Source organism: Myxocyprinus asiaticus, chromosome 10 (assembly GCF_019703515.2).
Source record: "Myxocyprinus asiaticus isolate MX2 ecotype Aquarium Trade chromosome 10, UBuf_Myxa_2, whole genome shotgun sequence".
Classification (NCBI taxonomy): domain Eukaryota; kingdom Metazoa; phylum Chordata; class Actinopteri; order Cypriniformes; family Catostomidae; genus Myxocyprinus; species Myxocyprinus asiaticus.
Window position 1 is genome coordinate 40,479,776 of NC_059353.1, and position 15,617 is coordinate 40,495,392.

The 15,617-nt window shown below is 37.2% G+C and overlaps 1 protein-coding gene across 1 annotated transcript in view; it reads left to right on the forward strand.

The window, feature by feature from the left end:
- The window catches only part of LOC127446768 (von Willebrand factor C domain-containing protein 2-like), a 38,520-nt gene extending 23,867 nt beyond the window's left edge, over positions 1-14,653 (forward strand). Inside the window, exons 2-3 of the mRNA XM_051707959.1 lie at positions 2,323-2,452; positions 14,505-14,653. Of these exons, the coding sequence (XP_051563919.1) occupies positions 2,323-2,452; positions 14,505-14,653 (279 nt within the window). The remainder of the gene's footprint in view (positions 1-2,322; positions 2,453-14,504) is intronic.
- The last annotated feature ends 964 nt before the right edge of the window (positions 14,654-15,617 follow it).

Below are 15,617 nucleotides of genomic sequence, written 5' to 3' on the forward strand. Positions count from 1 at the left end.
TGAATCTACATACTGATTACCATTGCCCCATGTCTGCCAAACATGTTGAGTGGTCCAAACATCATCTGCAGCCTGAAACTGAACTTTTGGTTTGATTTTAGTATTGAATGCACTTAGCTGCATAGAAAGCTATAGGATGCTCCCTTGCTCCCTATTTAGTTAATGACTTAACCTCCAGTGTGCTGTCTGTCTGCACTGGTCTCAGAACAGTTCAAAATGCACCTTATTTTCATCTTAACTCCATATAAAGCCTCTTTAAAAAAAGCTTCTTTTGAGGAAATGCTTTTGAGTTTCCACATATGTGGACATCATGTTTATCAGGGCGCTGACATGCAAAGATTTTTTAAAGTGGCATATCAAACGAAACTAGAGAGACTCCTTATTACAACCAAACAGGTTTCAATGAAAAAACTTAGAGATTTCTTGCAAGAGGCACTTTTGTTGGCACTGCGTCCATAGGAGCGCTTCAGGGAAATCGACGGCATGCTGTTGTGTCGCATGATTCGGTGTGGTGGAAATTGAACCCTTTAAATAACAGTCTAGAGTCTTGTGAATGGTGTTCAGTCAGTTTTTATTCATGTAAATAATGCATTGCGTATAGCGAAGCCAAAATACTATGTCCACGGATATGGACGCGGGGTCGCACGAGGTTATTACCGTACTTGCAAAGTGGCTCTGTATTGCCATTCAGTATTATATTTAGCACTGAATTGATATTCAGTGACAGTGTCTCATTTCCCAGAACTAAACACTAAAACCTTGGCTTAACTAATGCAATAATTTTTTGTATTTACTTTATTTACTTTAATTTTATTCTTTACCTTTTACACCTTTACGAATGTTGGAATTTGATTCTCTGTGATATTTGTATTTTTAACCAGTTCACAGTGTGCAGGATATTTTTTGTTGCAATGTTTTACGTTCTATATGTTGTTTGCATAAGTATTCAGTGCCAATGTTGCAGATGTTCTAAATTTGCACAGATATGATACAATTGCTCTAATGAGGACACAGTTGCCTTACAATTGGCCTCTACCTGTGAGTCATTTAAACAACTTCCATATTCTCTGAATAGAAACCCCACAGTTAAGAGACTATTATTTTAAAGGAGTGCTTGAAATTGAAGACTACAGATCATTCCTAAGATGGTACCATGAAAGTACCATAACAAATGCATATATTAGAATAAAGTTGGAGAATAATATCTGGGAACTGCTGGTTCAGTTAACAGAAAGTGGAAGCTGCTATATCAAACCACCCAGACACTTCCTTGAAAAGGTCATCCCTCAAAACTCTCTGTGCAAACATTAAGGAGACCTGTGAGAGAAGCCACAGAGAATGTATCAATCACTCTGAAGAACTACAGAGTTCAGTAGCAGAGAATGGAGTAAAGTTGCAGTTACCACAAATATAATGACTCAGTTAAGATACAGGAATTTATGGTCAGAAAAGACCAAGTAATAACTTTTCAGCTAATATTCAAAGCAATATGGGTGCTGCAAATGTAACACTGCCACAACCTAAAAATTATCGTCGACATTTGACTAAACTGAACAACAAAATCATACCTTAACTGTGTGGGAGGCTGGTACATACTGTCCCCAAAAGATTTAAAGTGAAATGGCTTGGCGTGTGACTTTTCTTTCCTGATGTATTCCCTATTAAAACTGAAGGTTGGGGAAGAACATATCGAAGGGCTCAGTTCTTTTTTTTTTTTTTTTTTTTTGTTTTTTTTGAGGCAGGTCGTAAAAGGGGAAAGGAAATTCTCATTATAGAGATTACTTTGGATATGCCCGTGAGTGCAAAATGAGGGTGTTTTCCAAACTGCATTTTTGTGCCTTTGAAGGGCACATCGGGAAGAGGACGTCACTCGAAGGTTGGTTCCAAACAAAAGAAAGAAATTTTTTTTCACAAAGGGCCCTTTCACAAGGCTTTTAGTTGTGGCTACATTCAAATTTTAATGCCATGCTCCCTTCAGAGTGCCCAAATCAAGAGCTCTGTCCTTCGTAGTGAGTAGTGCATAGAGATGATCACTTTCGATTGGAATTCACCCCGAGTCATCAGTTTGAAAGACTGTAAATTTTAAATTTGTGTACCAGCTAAATGGCAATTTTGTCAACTTTTAGGAATACACTAGCATGCTGTAAAAGGTGGCTCTGCAAAATATTAAAATATGGGGAATGAATAACAGTTGTGGAGAGTAATCATAATACAATCTCACATAAAAATCTGGTTAATTTTGATTTCATGTTCACTTTAACTGTGGTACTTTGCTAGACCTGTAACGATCTCTCAACATATTTTGTTTCTCCATATCTCCAGCCCTCACCCTGTGAATGGTGTCGCTGCGAGCCAAATAACGAGGTGCACTGTGTGGTCGCTGACTGTGCAGTACCAGAGTGTGTCAACCCAGTGTACGAGCCGGAGCAGTGCTGCCCCATCTGTAAAAATGGTAAGATCAGCCTATTTCTTATTATAGCTTCTACTGAGATTGGGGCTCTGTATATTTCATGGGAAAGACGAAAATACCTGCAAGGTGTACTTTGGAGTATACCTTGGGAGTACTCTAATGTTCCAAAGGTAAGCAAATAGTTTTGCTGACTGTCATACATCAGTGATCATGCAATTTCAGTGAGACAGATGTTATATTGTGGTATAAATAAACAGCTGTATGAACAGCTTATTTAAAGGAATATTTCACCCAAAAGTAGCTACAGTCACCATTTAATTTCACTGACTATGTAAATGCATTAATTGTTTCACATTGAACATCCTGTTTCACTCAAAAATATGGTAGTACCACAATCTGTGACATTTAGCTGTTAAACAGACCACAAATGGCAAATTCTTCAATGTTATAACCTATCTACACTCATTTTCAGAAGGTACAACTGATTCGAAAATGTAATCTTTGATTTAAATGTGCACTTATTATTTCTTGCGCTTGTTATTTTGGATGTAGAACCATGCAAGATCAATAGTTTCTGGTTCCAAATGCCATTGTTGAAATGTGCTATTCACAGTCAGTCATTATGTGAGCGAAAGTGTAATAGGGAGATTACTGAGATAAAGCCTCATGTGAGTGTGTATTTACTTGGAGAAGGAGCTGCAACACCAAGTAAAAAAACAGAGCTTCAACTTTATTGATGAAAAACTTGTACAACTTAGAAGTTGTAAATACCTATTTTTTTATTTGTATCCCTTTTTCTCCCAATTTGGATTGCCCAATTCCCACTACTTCATAGGTCCTCATGGTGGCGCGGTTACTCACCTCAATCCGGGTGGCGGAGGACTAGTCTCAGTTGCCTCCGCTTCTGAGATTGTCAATCCGCACATCTTATCACGTGGTTTGTTGTGCATGACGCCACAGAGACTCCGCATGTGGAGGCTCATGCTACTCTCTGCGATCCACGCACAAATTACCACGCGCCCCACTGAAAGCGAGAACTACTAATCAGGACCACGAGGAGGTTACCCCATGTGACTCTACTCTCCCTAGCAACTGGGCCAATTTGGTTGCTTAGGAGACCTGGCTGGAGTCACTCAGCACACTCTGGATTCAAACACACGACTCCAGGGTTGGTAGTCAGCGTCAGTACTTGCTAAGCTAACCAGACCCCCCAAAAACCTAGTTTTAATAATAAAAAAATAAAAAAAATAAAAAAAGTACTTTTAAAAACTATTAATTTAAAAAGGGGTAGAACTCTCTAGAGTAGCTACACATGAAGTGCTGGCAAAGAAAGAAATTCTGGTTTTATATAAGGTTTACAGGTTGACAGTGTCATTCAAATAATCTTTTTGTTAGATTTTCAGGATGAAACAGAATAAGGATTGCAGCATAGTTTCGGTATTCAACTTTAAAGAAATAGTGTTGCTCCTTAGAGTGCCTCAGGAGACATGTTTGAAAATAGATAAGTTAAGAAATCATATCTAATCTTCTAACTGCAACTTTTAAATCTATGAATTTCCCCCACTTGTTCCCTTCTGGCACACACTGACCTACATTCTTCAGGATCCACATTACAATAAGAAGTGTGGTGTAAAGTATAGTTGCTAAATACAGACTAGCTGCGCCTTCATCCTTTACTTGCACACAAAGACATGCAGAGATGCGCACACACAGATACGCAAACCTCGCCTTCAGCCTGGAAGAGAACTAATCCAGAAAGACAGTGCTCGGTGATGAGCCAGTGGTGGTGGCATTTCAGGGAGGCTACGGTAAAGCCAGTCTCCTGGAGGATGCAGCCAAGTCTGCTTCCAAGTTCTTTAAAGGGTCATATCATGAGGAATCAAATTTTTTCCCCTGCTGAAAAGGCACTGCTGGTCATCAGCATATGCTGTGCTTTGAATGCTGCTCTCCAGCATGGTCAATTTGTCAGCCAGATTCATCAGAATATTATGCTGGTTGCATAATGATCTTTTATAGCTGATGTGTGTCATTTTTTCAATATTAAAGTTATTTCTCCCATCCCAGCTTAATATGCAAAGTCAAGTCAACTATAAGTAAGCTATTTGTAGGTTGATTTCACCTAAAAATGTAACACTGTAGCACTGTTCCTCTGTTTGTTTGAGCAGCCCATCCAGCCCAACAACAATGGCGTGAGTTTGAGGCAGGACTATCTGTTTGTAAAACCAATGGAAGAAAGGGGAGATTTTCCGGAATCTGTATAAAGCAATTATTTTTGCAACTCTGTTTGGTGACGCTACTGCCGTGGTAATTACACACTTTAAAGATAAAATTACTATTAACATAACATAATTTTAAGAACTCAAAACTTCATGTGCTGTCCAAAAAGACCATTTAAACTAAGCTGGAAAAAAAAAAGAAAAAAGAAAAACTCACATGCTCATCATTTCACACATGAAGAGGGTTTACATAGAAATCATACAGGCACTGTAGCAATATAAACATTTAGTCTGTTTAAAGGGATAGTTCACGCAAATATGAAAATTCGCTCATTTACTCACCCTCATGCCATCCCAGATGTGTATAACTTTCTTCTGCTGAACACAAACACAAGCTCTGTAGGTCCATTCAATGCAAGTGAATGGTAGCCAGAACTTTGAAGGTCAAAAGTGTTTAAATCCATATCTTCAGAAGCGATATGACAGGTGTGGGTGAGAAACAGATCCATATTTAAGTCCTTTCTTTACTATAAATTTTCCTACCTGCCCAGTAGGTGGTGATATGAACGAAAAATGTGAATTGCCAAGACCCAAAGAAGAAGAATGTGGACGTGAAAGTGGAGATTTCTAGGAAAAAGACTTAAATATTGATCTGTTTTGTCATCATATTGCTTCTGGAGATATGGATTTAAACACTTTTTTGACCTTCAAAGTTCTGGCCACCCTTCACTTGCATTGAAAGGAACTACAAAGCTGAGATTGTTCTAAAAATCTTTGTGTTCAGCAGAAGTCATATACATCTGGGATGGCATGAAGGTGAGTAAATGAGAATTTTCATTTTTGGAGGAACTATCCCTTTAATTCGTGGAAAAGGAGTGGAAAATAGTTTAGCTGAAAAAAAAAAAAAACATTAAATAACTAATTATATGTGGACTTTAAAATGACATGATAAAAAGTTATATAAATTGTTTACACCTCAATCCCCATTAATGTATTCGATTGAGAGTTTTTATTTATTTATTTATTTTTTTGAGAATTTTCTATTCCTGATAATCTTATCAAGACTTTGGTTTAAAGTGACATCTTAGAGAATATATTAGCCAGAACCTTACCCAGGTTTTAGTGCGTTGCAATTTAGGGGAAAAGGGCAAAATAATTAGTGTGTGGGACTTTCTCTCAGTTAAATCTGTTCAAATAGCTTTTGCTTAAGACCTGCTCTAAACCATCAAACAAGAAGTCTGTCATTGAATCTCTCATATTGTTCCACATGGACAAACTGAGACGGTAAATGTCAAGAGACACTTATCCCAGCGTTGACAGAGTTGGCAGAGGATCAGTAATGACACTGGGAATGCCAAGTCTCAGTCAATCAAAATTCAGCCATGACTGCATAATTTTTTTTTTTTTAAAGAACAACTCTTTGCCTCACAATGCATATTCTTTCTTGCTATAAACATACAGCTCACATCTGACATCCTGCCAATTCATATCAAGACAATGTGGAAGCCTTGAATTTTTTTTTTCTTTTTTTTTTTAAATCTCTTTTAAAGGTGAAGTGTAATATTTGCGCCACTAGCAGCTACATACCAAATGTATTTGCAAAAATAATTACTGTTTTCAAAGTCTTAAATTGGTCGGACAAACAGGTAACCCCACCCAAAACTCATGCCAAAATTGCTGTGTCAGGCTGGTCAGGATGCTCAAACTAAGGGCAATGTTTTGATACTGCTATAGACCTACAGTGTTTACACTTTTCAGAGATTTCAACCTACACATGGCTTACATAGCTGACAAAACTGAAATGAGAAATTACACACCTCACCTTTAATAAAAACTTTCCGTTACCTAGTGCTTTTGATTTAAATGAATTGGAACTTTAAAAACAGGTTTTGGGCTATTATGTTTGAAGCCTCAAGATAAAATAATCTGCAGGCTTGCTACTGATTGCAAATGACTGAATTATGCCTCCTAAACATTGGCACTTGAAACAATGTTTTAAAGCCCATGTTAACTAGAAATTTGTCCAGCAATACTTAGCTCAAATTGCACATTGTTGGAAAGATAGTTGGCCATGTTTCTATGTGGGTGAGCCAATCATGAGCAACTATCTCTCAGTGGCTTCAGTGGTTACCATAGTAATTGGATGCTTGAGGGTTGCAGGCTAGCCTTAGGGCAATGACGTGGGCCTCCACTGCTTCAGAGTAACTTCAGTAATGCCTATGTTCAGCAAGTAGAAAGAGGTGTATGAGTGACCTAAATGAATAATATACTCAATATGAATGTTTTGTCATAATTTACTCACCCTCGTGTCATTCCAACCGTTACTTTTTTTTCCTTCCATGAAACACAAAAGGAGATCTAAGGCAGAAAATCTGAGATTTTGTTTTCCATACAAGGAAAATGGATGGTAATTTCTACTGCTAAGCTCCAAAAGTAGCATAAATGTAGTCAGTATAACTCATGCACTATATTGCAAGTTTTCTGAAGTCATATTATAGCTTTGTGTGAGGAACCGACCAAAATGTTAAGGAATAGTTCACCCAAAATGAAAATTCTGTCATTTACTCTATTCCTAATGTTGCTCAAAACCTATATGACTTTCTTGGAACACAAAAGGTGTATTTTTTTTTAAGACTTCACAGGGTTTATTTGCCATAATGCAAGTAAATAGTATCTCTGGTGTGCGAAGCTAAAAAAAAAAAAAAAAAACACCATAAAAGTAATCAATACAGCACATGCAATATATTCCAAGTCTTCTGAAGCAATACTTTGTGCAATGAACAGAAGAAATTTAAGTCGTTATTCACTATTGGGTAAACTATTCCTTTAAGTTATTAAGCCAATTTTAGTCCTTTTTGGAGCTTAGCATTATAAATCCTCATCCACTTATATTATATTGAAAACAGAAGTGTTGTGAAAAAAATCTTAGGCATAGTTTGTAGCAAAGATGCCGGGGCAGTTGTGTTAAGATCCATGTGCAGTTTAATAAACGTATGAACAGTACAACAAAGTAGCAAACAAAAGGATAAATGACAAAACAGGCAAGGGTCCAGTACACAGGAGGCAGTCCAAGAAATGCAAACCAAGTAAATCCGAGAGACAGAGGGGTAATCCAATAAACAGGCAAAAGGTCCAAAAACTCGCAAGCAGGCAGGCAGGCAGGCAGGGAGGCAGGGAGGCAGGGAGGGAAATACAATGAACAGGCAGGAGTCAAAAGAACAGGAATGATATTAACGCTCAGCACTGCAGAACAAGACTTTGCACTGAATGCAGGTAAACAGAGAATTTAAATAGTCTGGGATAGTATGAAAACAGGTGAGTGAGTAATCAGTCTGAGCGGGGGATTATGGGAAATATAGTTCATGAAGGGAAAGCTAGAATTCCGTAGATGGAGACCTCTGGCGGTATTCTGGAGAGATAGCAGATGCTGCAGGTGTAACATAGTTCATTAAACAGTTTACATCATGTACAATGTGCAGTGATGTTGTAATCAAGGATTTTATTGTCTTATTTATTTAAAAGCAGTCTGGGTCACTGAGGCATGCAGGGCCACTGTGGCGTAGAGTATGACATGATTCATTTTCAGTTTGTTTGATACCTGTCCACCTGGCCAAGGTGTCCTTGCATTAGTGACACATTTTATTGAACTGCACTCTTGCCAACTGCTCATAATTTCTACGAATAGAAATCAAATATTCAAGTGCATGTAAGACTCTTTTAGGTCTCTAGGGAGCATGCACAATATTCTGGAAGTAAAGCAATTTGTGCACAGCAAACCCAACTGCCCTTTTGCAAGTCTATTAACATGTCTGTGATGTGGTTAAAAGGCAATCTAGTTGTTTTCCCCCACAGTAAGATGGAGGTCATGATGCTTGAACTCTTTTTACAGTATGCAGCCTCATTGACTTTCACTGACGTAGAGTGAGAACCATATTTCAGAAAATACTGCCACATCAAATCAGCAGTTCTTTTCAAGGATTCGCTTTGCATATATGCTGAAACATAGCCGTGGCCTGTGCATTTTAAGTCTAGGCCTTCAGTGCGATTCATGCCATTAATAACACACAGTTTCACAATGAATAAGACACTGTATGCCTATCATACATTACGTCAAAGCCAACTAATAATACCAATTGACATTTTAAAAACACATCCGCGCATGAAAGCCAGAAGCAAGGAGGCCTAACACCAAGAAAAAGCTCTCTAATAATATTTGCGATTTAACATTTGCTTGCAATACATTTTGTTTGTCAGGGTACACGGTTCCTTTTCAAAACTTGATCCGACACTGAATGCTCAAGCAGCCTAATGTACACTTAGAAAACTCCTGATGTAGCTATAACAATACAAAAAGCACTCACCAATTTGCTTGAAGTGAAAATCAGTCCTCATTCCTGTTTAATTAATCAATCGCACGATCATGCTGAACATCTCAGGTTTTTAAATCTATAAGGATCTCTTTCTCAATGGCAATAACAGCAGTGATGACAGCTGACTCGTCAGCAAGATCTCGCGCTCTTGCCTTTAAATTACGTACATCACTTAAAGCGTGATTGCGTCACTCAAGGCCAGCTAGAAGGCATATCCTAAAGACCACATCCACCAAGAACAAATAAATCAATCTGATTGGCTGATGAATCTGACAATCTCACTTTAGATGCCTATTCACTGCAGTGTTGAGGGATTCTGTGGAAATTCTGAAGGCCTGAGGGGGTGGAGCTCAAACTCACACTCTGCTTTGGCTAAGGAGCATGGCTTCAGGCATTCAAACAGTTGTCACACTTGTAAGCATAGAAGAAAAAATTCTGATTGGATAAACTTTTTGTTGTTTGCTATTTGTTTGTAGATGAATTAGGAGTGGACTGCGATTGAAAATACGTAGGCATAATTGTCAATGAGAATGAAAGGATGAAAAAATATGTATTTATTAGGTATGTTACGCCAGCAGAGAAGGCTTTGCTGACCCTGAGAAATCGCCACTACTGAAACATTAATTCAATATGAATTTTTATGTGCTGAAAGTATGGTGAATGCACTTCTTTGCAGCTGATATTTTACTGATTTATATCTCATTATCAAGTAAATCATAAATAGTGCTACCACACATATATTAAAAAGGACGGGCTGTGTGGACCTGTACTCAAGTAAACATCAAAACCTGACACACATGTTTGCAAATGTGTGTCTTCATAATCTTTAATCAAAATATAATAACTTGCTCTTAGCTTCTTTGAGATCATATGCCAAGGTACAGCTAAAAAGTGACAAAATGAACTTTCAGCAGATATACACATTTAAGATGTCATTCTCTTCTGGGAAAAATGACCAAAAATATTAATGACTCACACTGTGAACCACACTGATTTTTGTCAAATCAAATGTTCTCTAGAACGAGAATGTCCCTCCCCCAGGACCTGCAACCAACTAGCAAGTAGCAAATCATGGTTCATGGCTGTGAACCAATCTAAAAGCTTATTGGCTATTTAAAAAGGGGGAAACCCTTCAATATGTCCTGCCAAAACATCCTGTTTCAATTGAAAATATGTAAAAAAAAAATAATAAAATAAAACAAAACTGCACATCAAGCTAAATTCACTGGGTCTTTTTTTGAAGTCTAGTAACATAAAAATGGCTTTGTTGATGGCATTATTTCTCTATATTCGCTTATAATTTACAATATTTTGCTCAGGGTATAATGTCTGGAAGATCAGAAGAAATCTGATAAATGCTGAGAATCTTGTATCTTTTGTTTTACACAGTCATGTCCTGGGTTGTCTCTAAGCAGAAGATCTGATCCCACCCACAAAAAGAATCTTGATAGAAAAAAGTTCTCTCAGTTGTGCTGTGATCATAATACCTCAGCTATTTACACTGTAGGTATTCTGTTAAACCCCTTTAAATAGAGCAAATCCACAATAATCTTATTTACCAAGCTATATTATCTCTAAAAAAAACTCTACATGCCCATAAGGTTCCAGATTCAAGTTCATGATTCAATTGCAAAAAGCTGTGTGTTCAAAAGATATGTATCAACTGTATGAATATATCTTATAAAAATAAGAATAATACATATGAATAATTTTATTTTCTAAGTAATTTTATAAGAATGAAAGTTCTGGCATAAAAATGTTATATACTGTATAACCACTAATATCAAACAAAACATAGTACTGGACAATACTAGACTAGAATAGACTAAACTGATTGGATAGGCAGACATGAAATGTAAGATACATTTTTAATATTAGCCAAAAGGGAATGTCGTTTCAAAGTCAGAACATGTTATTACATTATAATATAAGATTACAAAAAAATGTACAGTAAGACCAGGAACGTGTATTAGGAAAGTAAATAGGGTCAAATTTGATTTTATGTTGATTTTAAAGGGACTTTGATGCACAATTTTGAGAGAGGAATTAATTTTCCTTCAATCAAACCTGCCACATTTGTGCTATTAAACACAAAGGTCTCTCTTAATAATATATAGTTTTATAAGATATTGTAAAAAATTATCTTTCAATACATAACATTTAATGCTAATGTTTTTAAAATGCTAATTACCATTATCAGAAATCCCTTGACAATAAATTCATGTCAGTTGCTTGCGAGGCACAAATAAAACAACACCACCAGAATCATTCAAACAAATGTGGCTGTCCTCCTCAGCTTTCAATTTTATAGTGAAAAGGCATTACAGTCCCATAAACTCTTCACAGGAATGTTATGGCCACTATAGCGACTATATATCATTCCTACACATCGAGTCTGCCTATTCCACTGTTGATTTGTTATCACTTAGAAATGATCATTTGTAATTTGCATGTGTAAATACGGACATAAATGCATAGATATTTGCTAATTATACCAACTGCTTGGAGTTTAATCCACAGCAGGCCACTAATGTGTTCTCATTGGGGGACAGCCTTGTTGAAACAGGCTTTATTTGGAATTGATCATAAATTAATTTAAAACCCTGAGTAGAGCCTTGCAATAAAAAAAAAAAAATAAAAAAAAAAGAAAGAAGAAAAACAGTGTGGGTTGTCACATTGCCACTTTTTTTAAACATTGCTGTCATTTTATTTTAGACTGGTAAAAATATTGGTGTTGTTTTATAAAAAAAAAAAATATTGCATGGCTCTCTAGAATCCTTCATTCTGACCTGTCAGTTGCAGCGAACAGACTGCAATCAAATAATTTGGTACCGAATAATGACCACTAAACTGTATATTTGACCGCAACCAATTTCCAACATAGTTGTGCTAGTTTCATGTTTCGTATCACTCCGCAGTTTTCGTCTGACATAATAAAATAATTTAAACTCAAATCAATAATTATATCTACAGTGGCAAGAAACAAGTATGTGAACCCTTTGGAATTACATGCATTTATGTATAAATTTGTCTTAAAATCTGGTATGATCTTTGTTAGTTACAATAATGAACAAACACAATCAGTTTGAACTAATAACATGCAAATTATTATATTGTTCTTGCATATGTTGAATACATCATTCAAACATTCACTGTGTAGGTTGGAAAACATATGTGAACCCCTAGGCTAATGACGTCAACAAAAGCTAATTAGAGTCAAGAGTTGGCAGACCTGGCATCCAATTAATGAAACAAGATTGGAGGTGTGGGTTAGAGCTACTTTGACTTTTAAAAAGCACACAAACATTTTGAGAATGCTATTCACAAGAAGCATCTGCTGACGTGGACCATGCCTCGCCAAAAAGAGATTTCAGAAGACCTACGATAAAGAATTGTTGCTTTGTAACCCTTTCCAGCTTTATGCAAAGTTATCTCGAAGAGCTTAAATATTCATCTGTCTACAATTAGACAAATTGTCTATAAATGGAGATGATTTAGTACTGTGGATACTCTCCCAAGAAGTGGCCATCCAGCCAAGATGACTCTAAGATCAAACCGCAGAATGCCTAATGAAGTAAAAAAGAACCCTAGAATGACAGCTAAAGAATTGAAGGAATCATTGGAACTGGTTAACATCTCTGTTCATGAGTCTACTATATGGAAAACATTAAACAGGCATGGTGTCCATGGCAGGACCCCACGAAGGAAGCTGCTGCTTTCCAACACAAATATAGCTGCATGTCTTGCTGCAAGTTTGCCGAAAGCCACCTTGACACTCCACAAGACTACTGGGAAAATATTTTTTGGACTGATGAAACAAAGGTTGAATTGTTTGGGAAAAACACTCAGCACTACGTATGGTGTAAAAAGGGCACCGCATACCAACATGAAAACATCATCCCAATGGTGAAGTATGGTGGAGGGAGCATCACGTTTTTTTGGGCTGCTTTGCTGCTTCAGAGCCTGAACCACTTGCCATCATCGAGGGAAATATTAATTCCCAAGTTTATCAAGATATATCCTACAGGATAATGTCAGGGTGGCTGTGCGCCAGCTGAAGCTCAGTAGAAGTTGGGTGATGCAGCAGGACAATGACCCTAAACATCAAGGGAAATCCATTACAGAATGGTTTAAAAAAAAAAAGAAAATCTACCTTTTCGAGTGGGTAGTGCCCAGACAGAGCCCAGACCTTAACCCGATAGAGATGCTGTAGAATGACCTCAAGAGAGCGTTCACACCAGACAAGAATATGATGAAGCAGTTCTTTAAAGAAGAATGTTCCAAAATTCCTTCTTAACGTTGTGCGGGTCTAATCTGCAGCTAACGGAAACACTTGGTTGAGGTTATTGCTGTCAAAGGAGGATCAACCAGTTATTAAATCCAAGGTATCACTTACTTTTTCAACAGCACTGTGAATTTTAAATGAGATATATTCAGTAAAGACATGAAAGATTATAATTGTTTGAGTGTCGTTAGCTTAAGCACATTGTGTTTGTCTATACTTCTGACTTTGATCACATTTTATGACCAATTAATGCAGAAAACCAGTTAATTCCAAAGGGTTCACATAATTTTTCTTGCTTCTGTATTTATTTATTTGGTTAGTAGCCATGTAATAAGCTACTTTTTGGATCCTGATCACCCTGTCAGGGTTTATTAAATCAAAAATTCAGTGGAGGTTGACATGTGTTAATCCTCAACTTAAAATTACTCGAACACAGTTTTGTGTGGCTCATTGCTTTTATAAAACACTGGCAACATCAAAATAACGAAGCAAAATAAATGTGTTTTCAAACAAAAACGTATCAGTGTGGACGTGGCCTAACTGTACGCCATTTATGGTTGCCAAGCAACATTGCAACTTGCCGCATTAATTAGAATGTAAGGCATTTTACAATGGCTCTGATTGTGGCTCATCCTGTCAGAAGTTAGAATGGAAACAATCTGTTTCATAAATCGCAATAATAACCATTGTCCCTTGCATATTGTCATTAGAGATATTAAGCAAGTTTCAAGCAAATTATGTTAATTCTGTAGTCTTATTTGAGACCAAATTGCTGCACTTCTAAAGTTTTGTTATTTGCTAGTAAAGCAAAAATGTTTTTAAAGGGCTGTGTTTGTACATCAGAGAGGTGTTCTGCAAGGCTCTTATGCCACACTAGAATGGAAGAGAGCCGAGTGTGCTCAGATCACACATAGTGCCAGAAAGGCTGTTCAGCAGCCCCTGCAGCCTGTGGTGCATTAGAATGCTAAGCATGCCAGCTAGAGGAAAAAGAGAATTAGGGAGAGTGAAAAAAAAAAAAAATAGGGAGAAAGAGCAGCAAAAGAGCTTTAGTGTTACAAAAACAAGCCCATCAGTGCATGCCTGTGAAAAACATCCACACGTCTGTTCCACTTTCAGACCCTCTTGAGCTTTGAATCACTCCAGCATCTCCTCCAAAAGACACTCATGAGAGCTCTCTCTCATCTCTCCTTCCCTAAACCTTCCCTTTTTCTCCCATGTGACAGGTCCAAATTGTTTCGCTGGAACGACGATCATCCCAGCTGGCATTGAAGTGAAGGTGGACGACTGCACCATCTGTCGGTGCCATAGTGGGGACTGGTGGAAGCCTGCACAGTGCTTGCGGCGGGAGTGCCTGAATGGCCAGATGTCATAGAAGCCCCTCAAGAGCAGTAGGGAGGGACACCGATGAGATGTGGCGTGGCTGTCAGGACACAGAGGCCGGCCCACCTTATGACAGCGCTAGACTGATTGGCAGGAGCACAATTCCTTTGGCAAATTGAGACGGCTGGACAAGCTGAGATACATGGACTCACATAAACATTGTAAACACACACACACACACACACACACACACACACACACCTACAAATAAAAGTCCTTGGCAGAATCGGAGCAAATTTTTTTCACTAAGGACACATTTTTTTCTCTTGTGATGAGTTCATACTAGGGTGAATCTCACAAAGACAGGTCTTGGTGGGATTTCACCCCACAATCATTAGAAAAGAAATAAGGAACTATATTTTGTATAAAGAAAATGAAGCCTGTGGTTAGGATCATTGTGATTTTGTGCATTTTGATATTATTTTTATGACAATTACCCACATTTTCCACCTAAATTTTCATTACTGGGAGTTTTCCTTTTTTTGTCATTACCATTATTCTAAATGGTAATTCTAATTAATGTAATACAAAAAAAGAAAGAAAGAAAGGCATTACAATCCCTATAAATACTATACAATTTAAATAATATAATATCATTTGTTTCGCATTACAGAAATGAGAATGAGATTTTTTTTTTTTTTTTTTTTTTTTTGAAGAATGTGCTTAATTGTCACAAAAATATTGCCACTATGCAAAAAAATCTTAATGGTCTTAAAGACTTAATTTTCTTTAAGAAAATTGTTATTTCTTATTTCTTTTGATTTTGGGTCGGAATGTGACCTAGACATGTTCTTGACTGGTTTTGTGAGATTACCCTCTAATTGTATTTTTTGCTTTTGCTGCTTAAACACTTTGTTTAATAATTTTATTCCAAATACACAGTAATGATATAATAAAGAATAGCACACATTCGGCTACAGCACTACATACATAAAGCCACACCTCCACTAATCCTG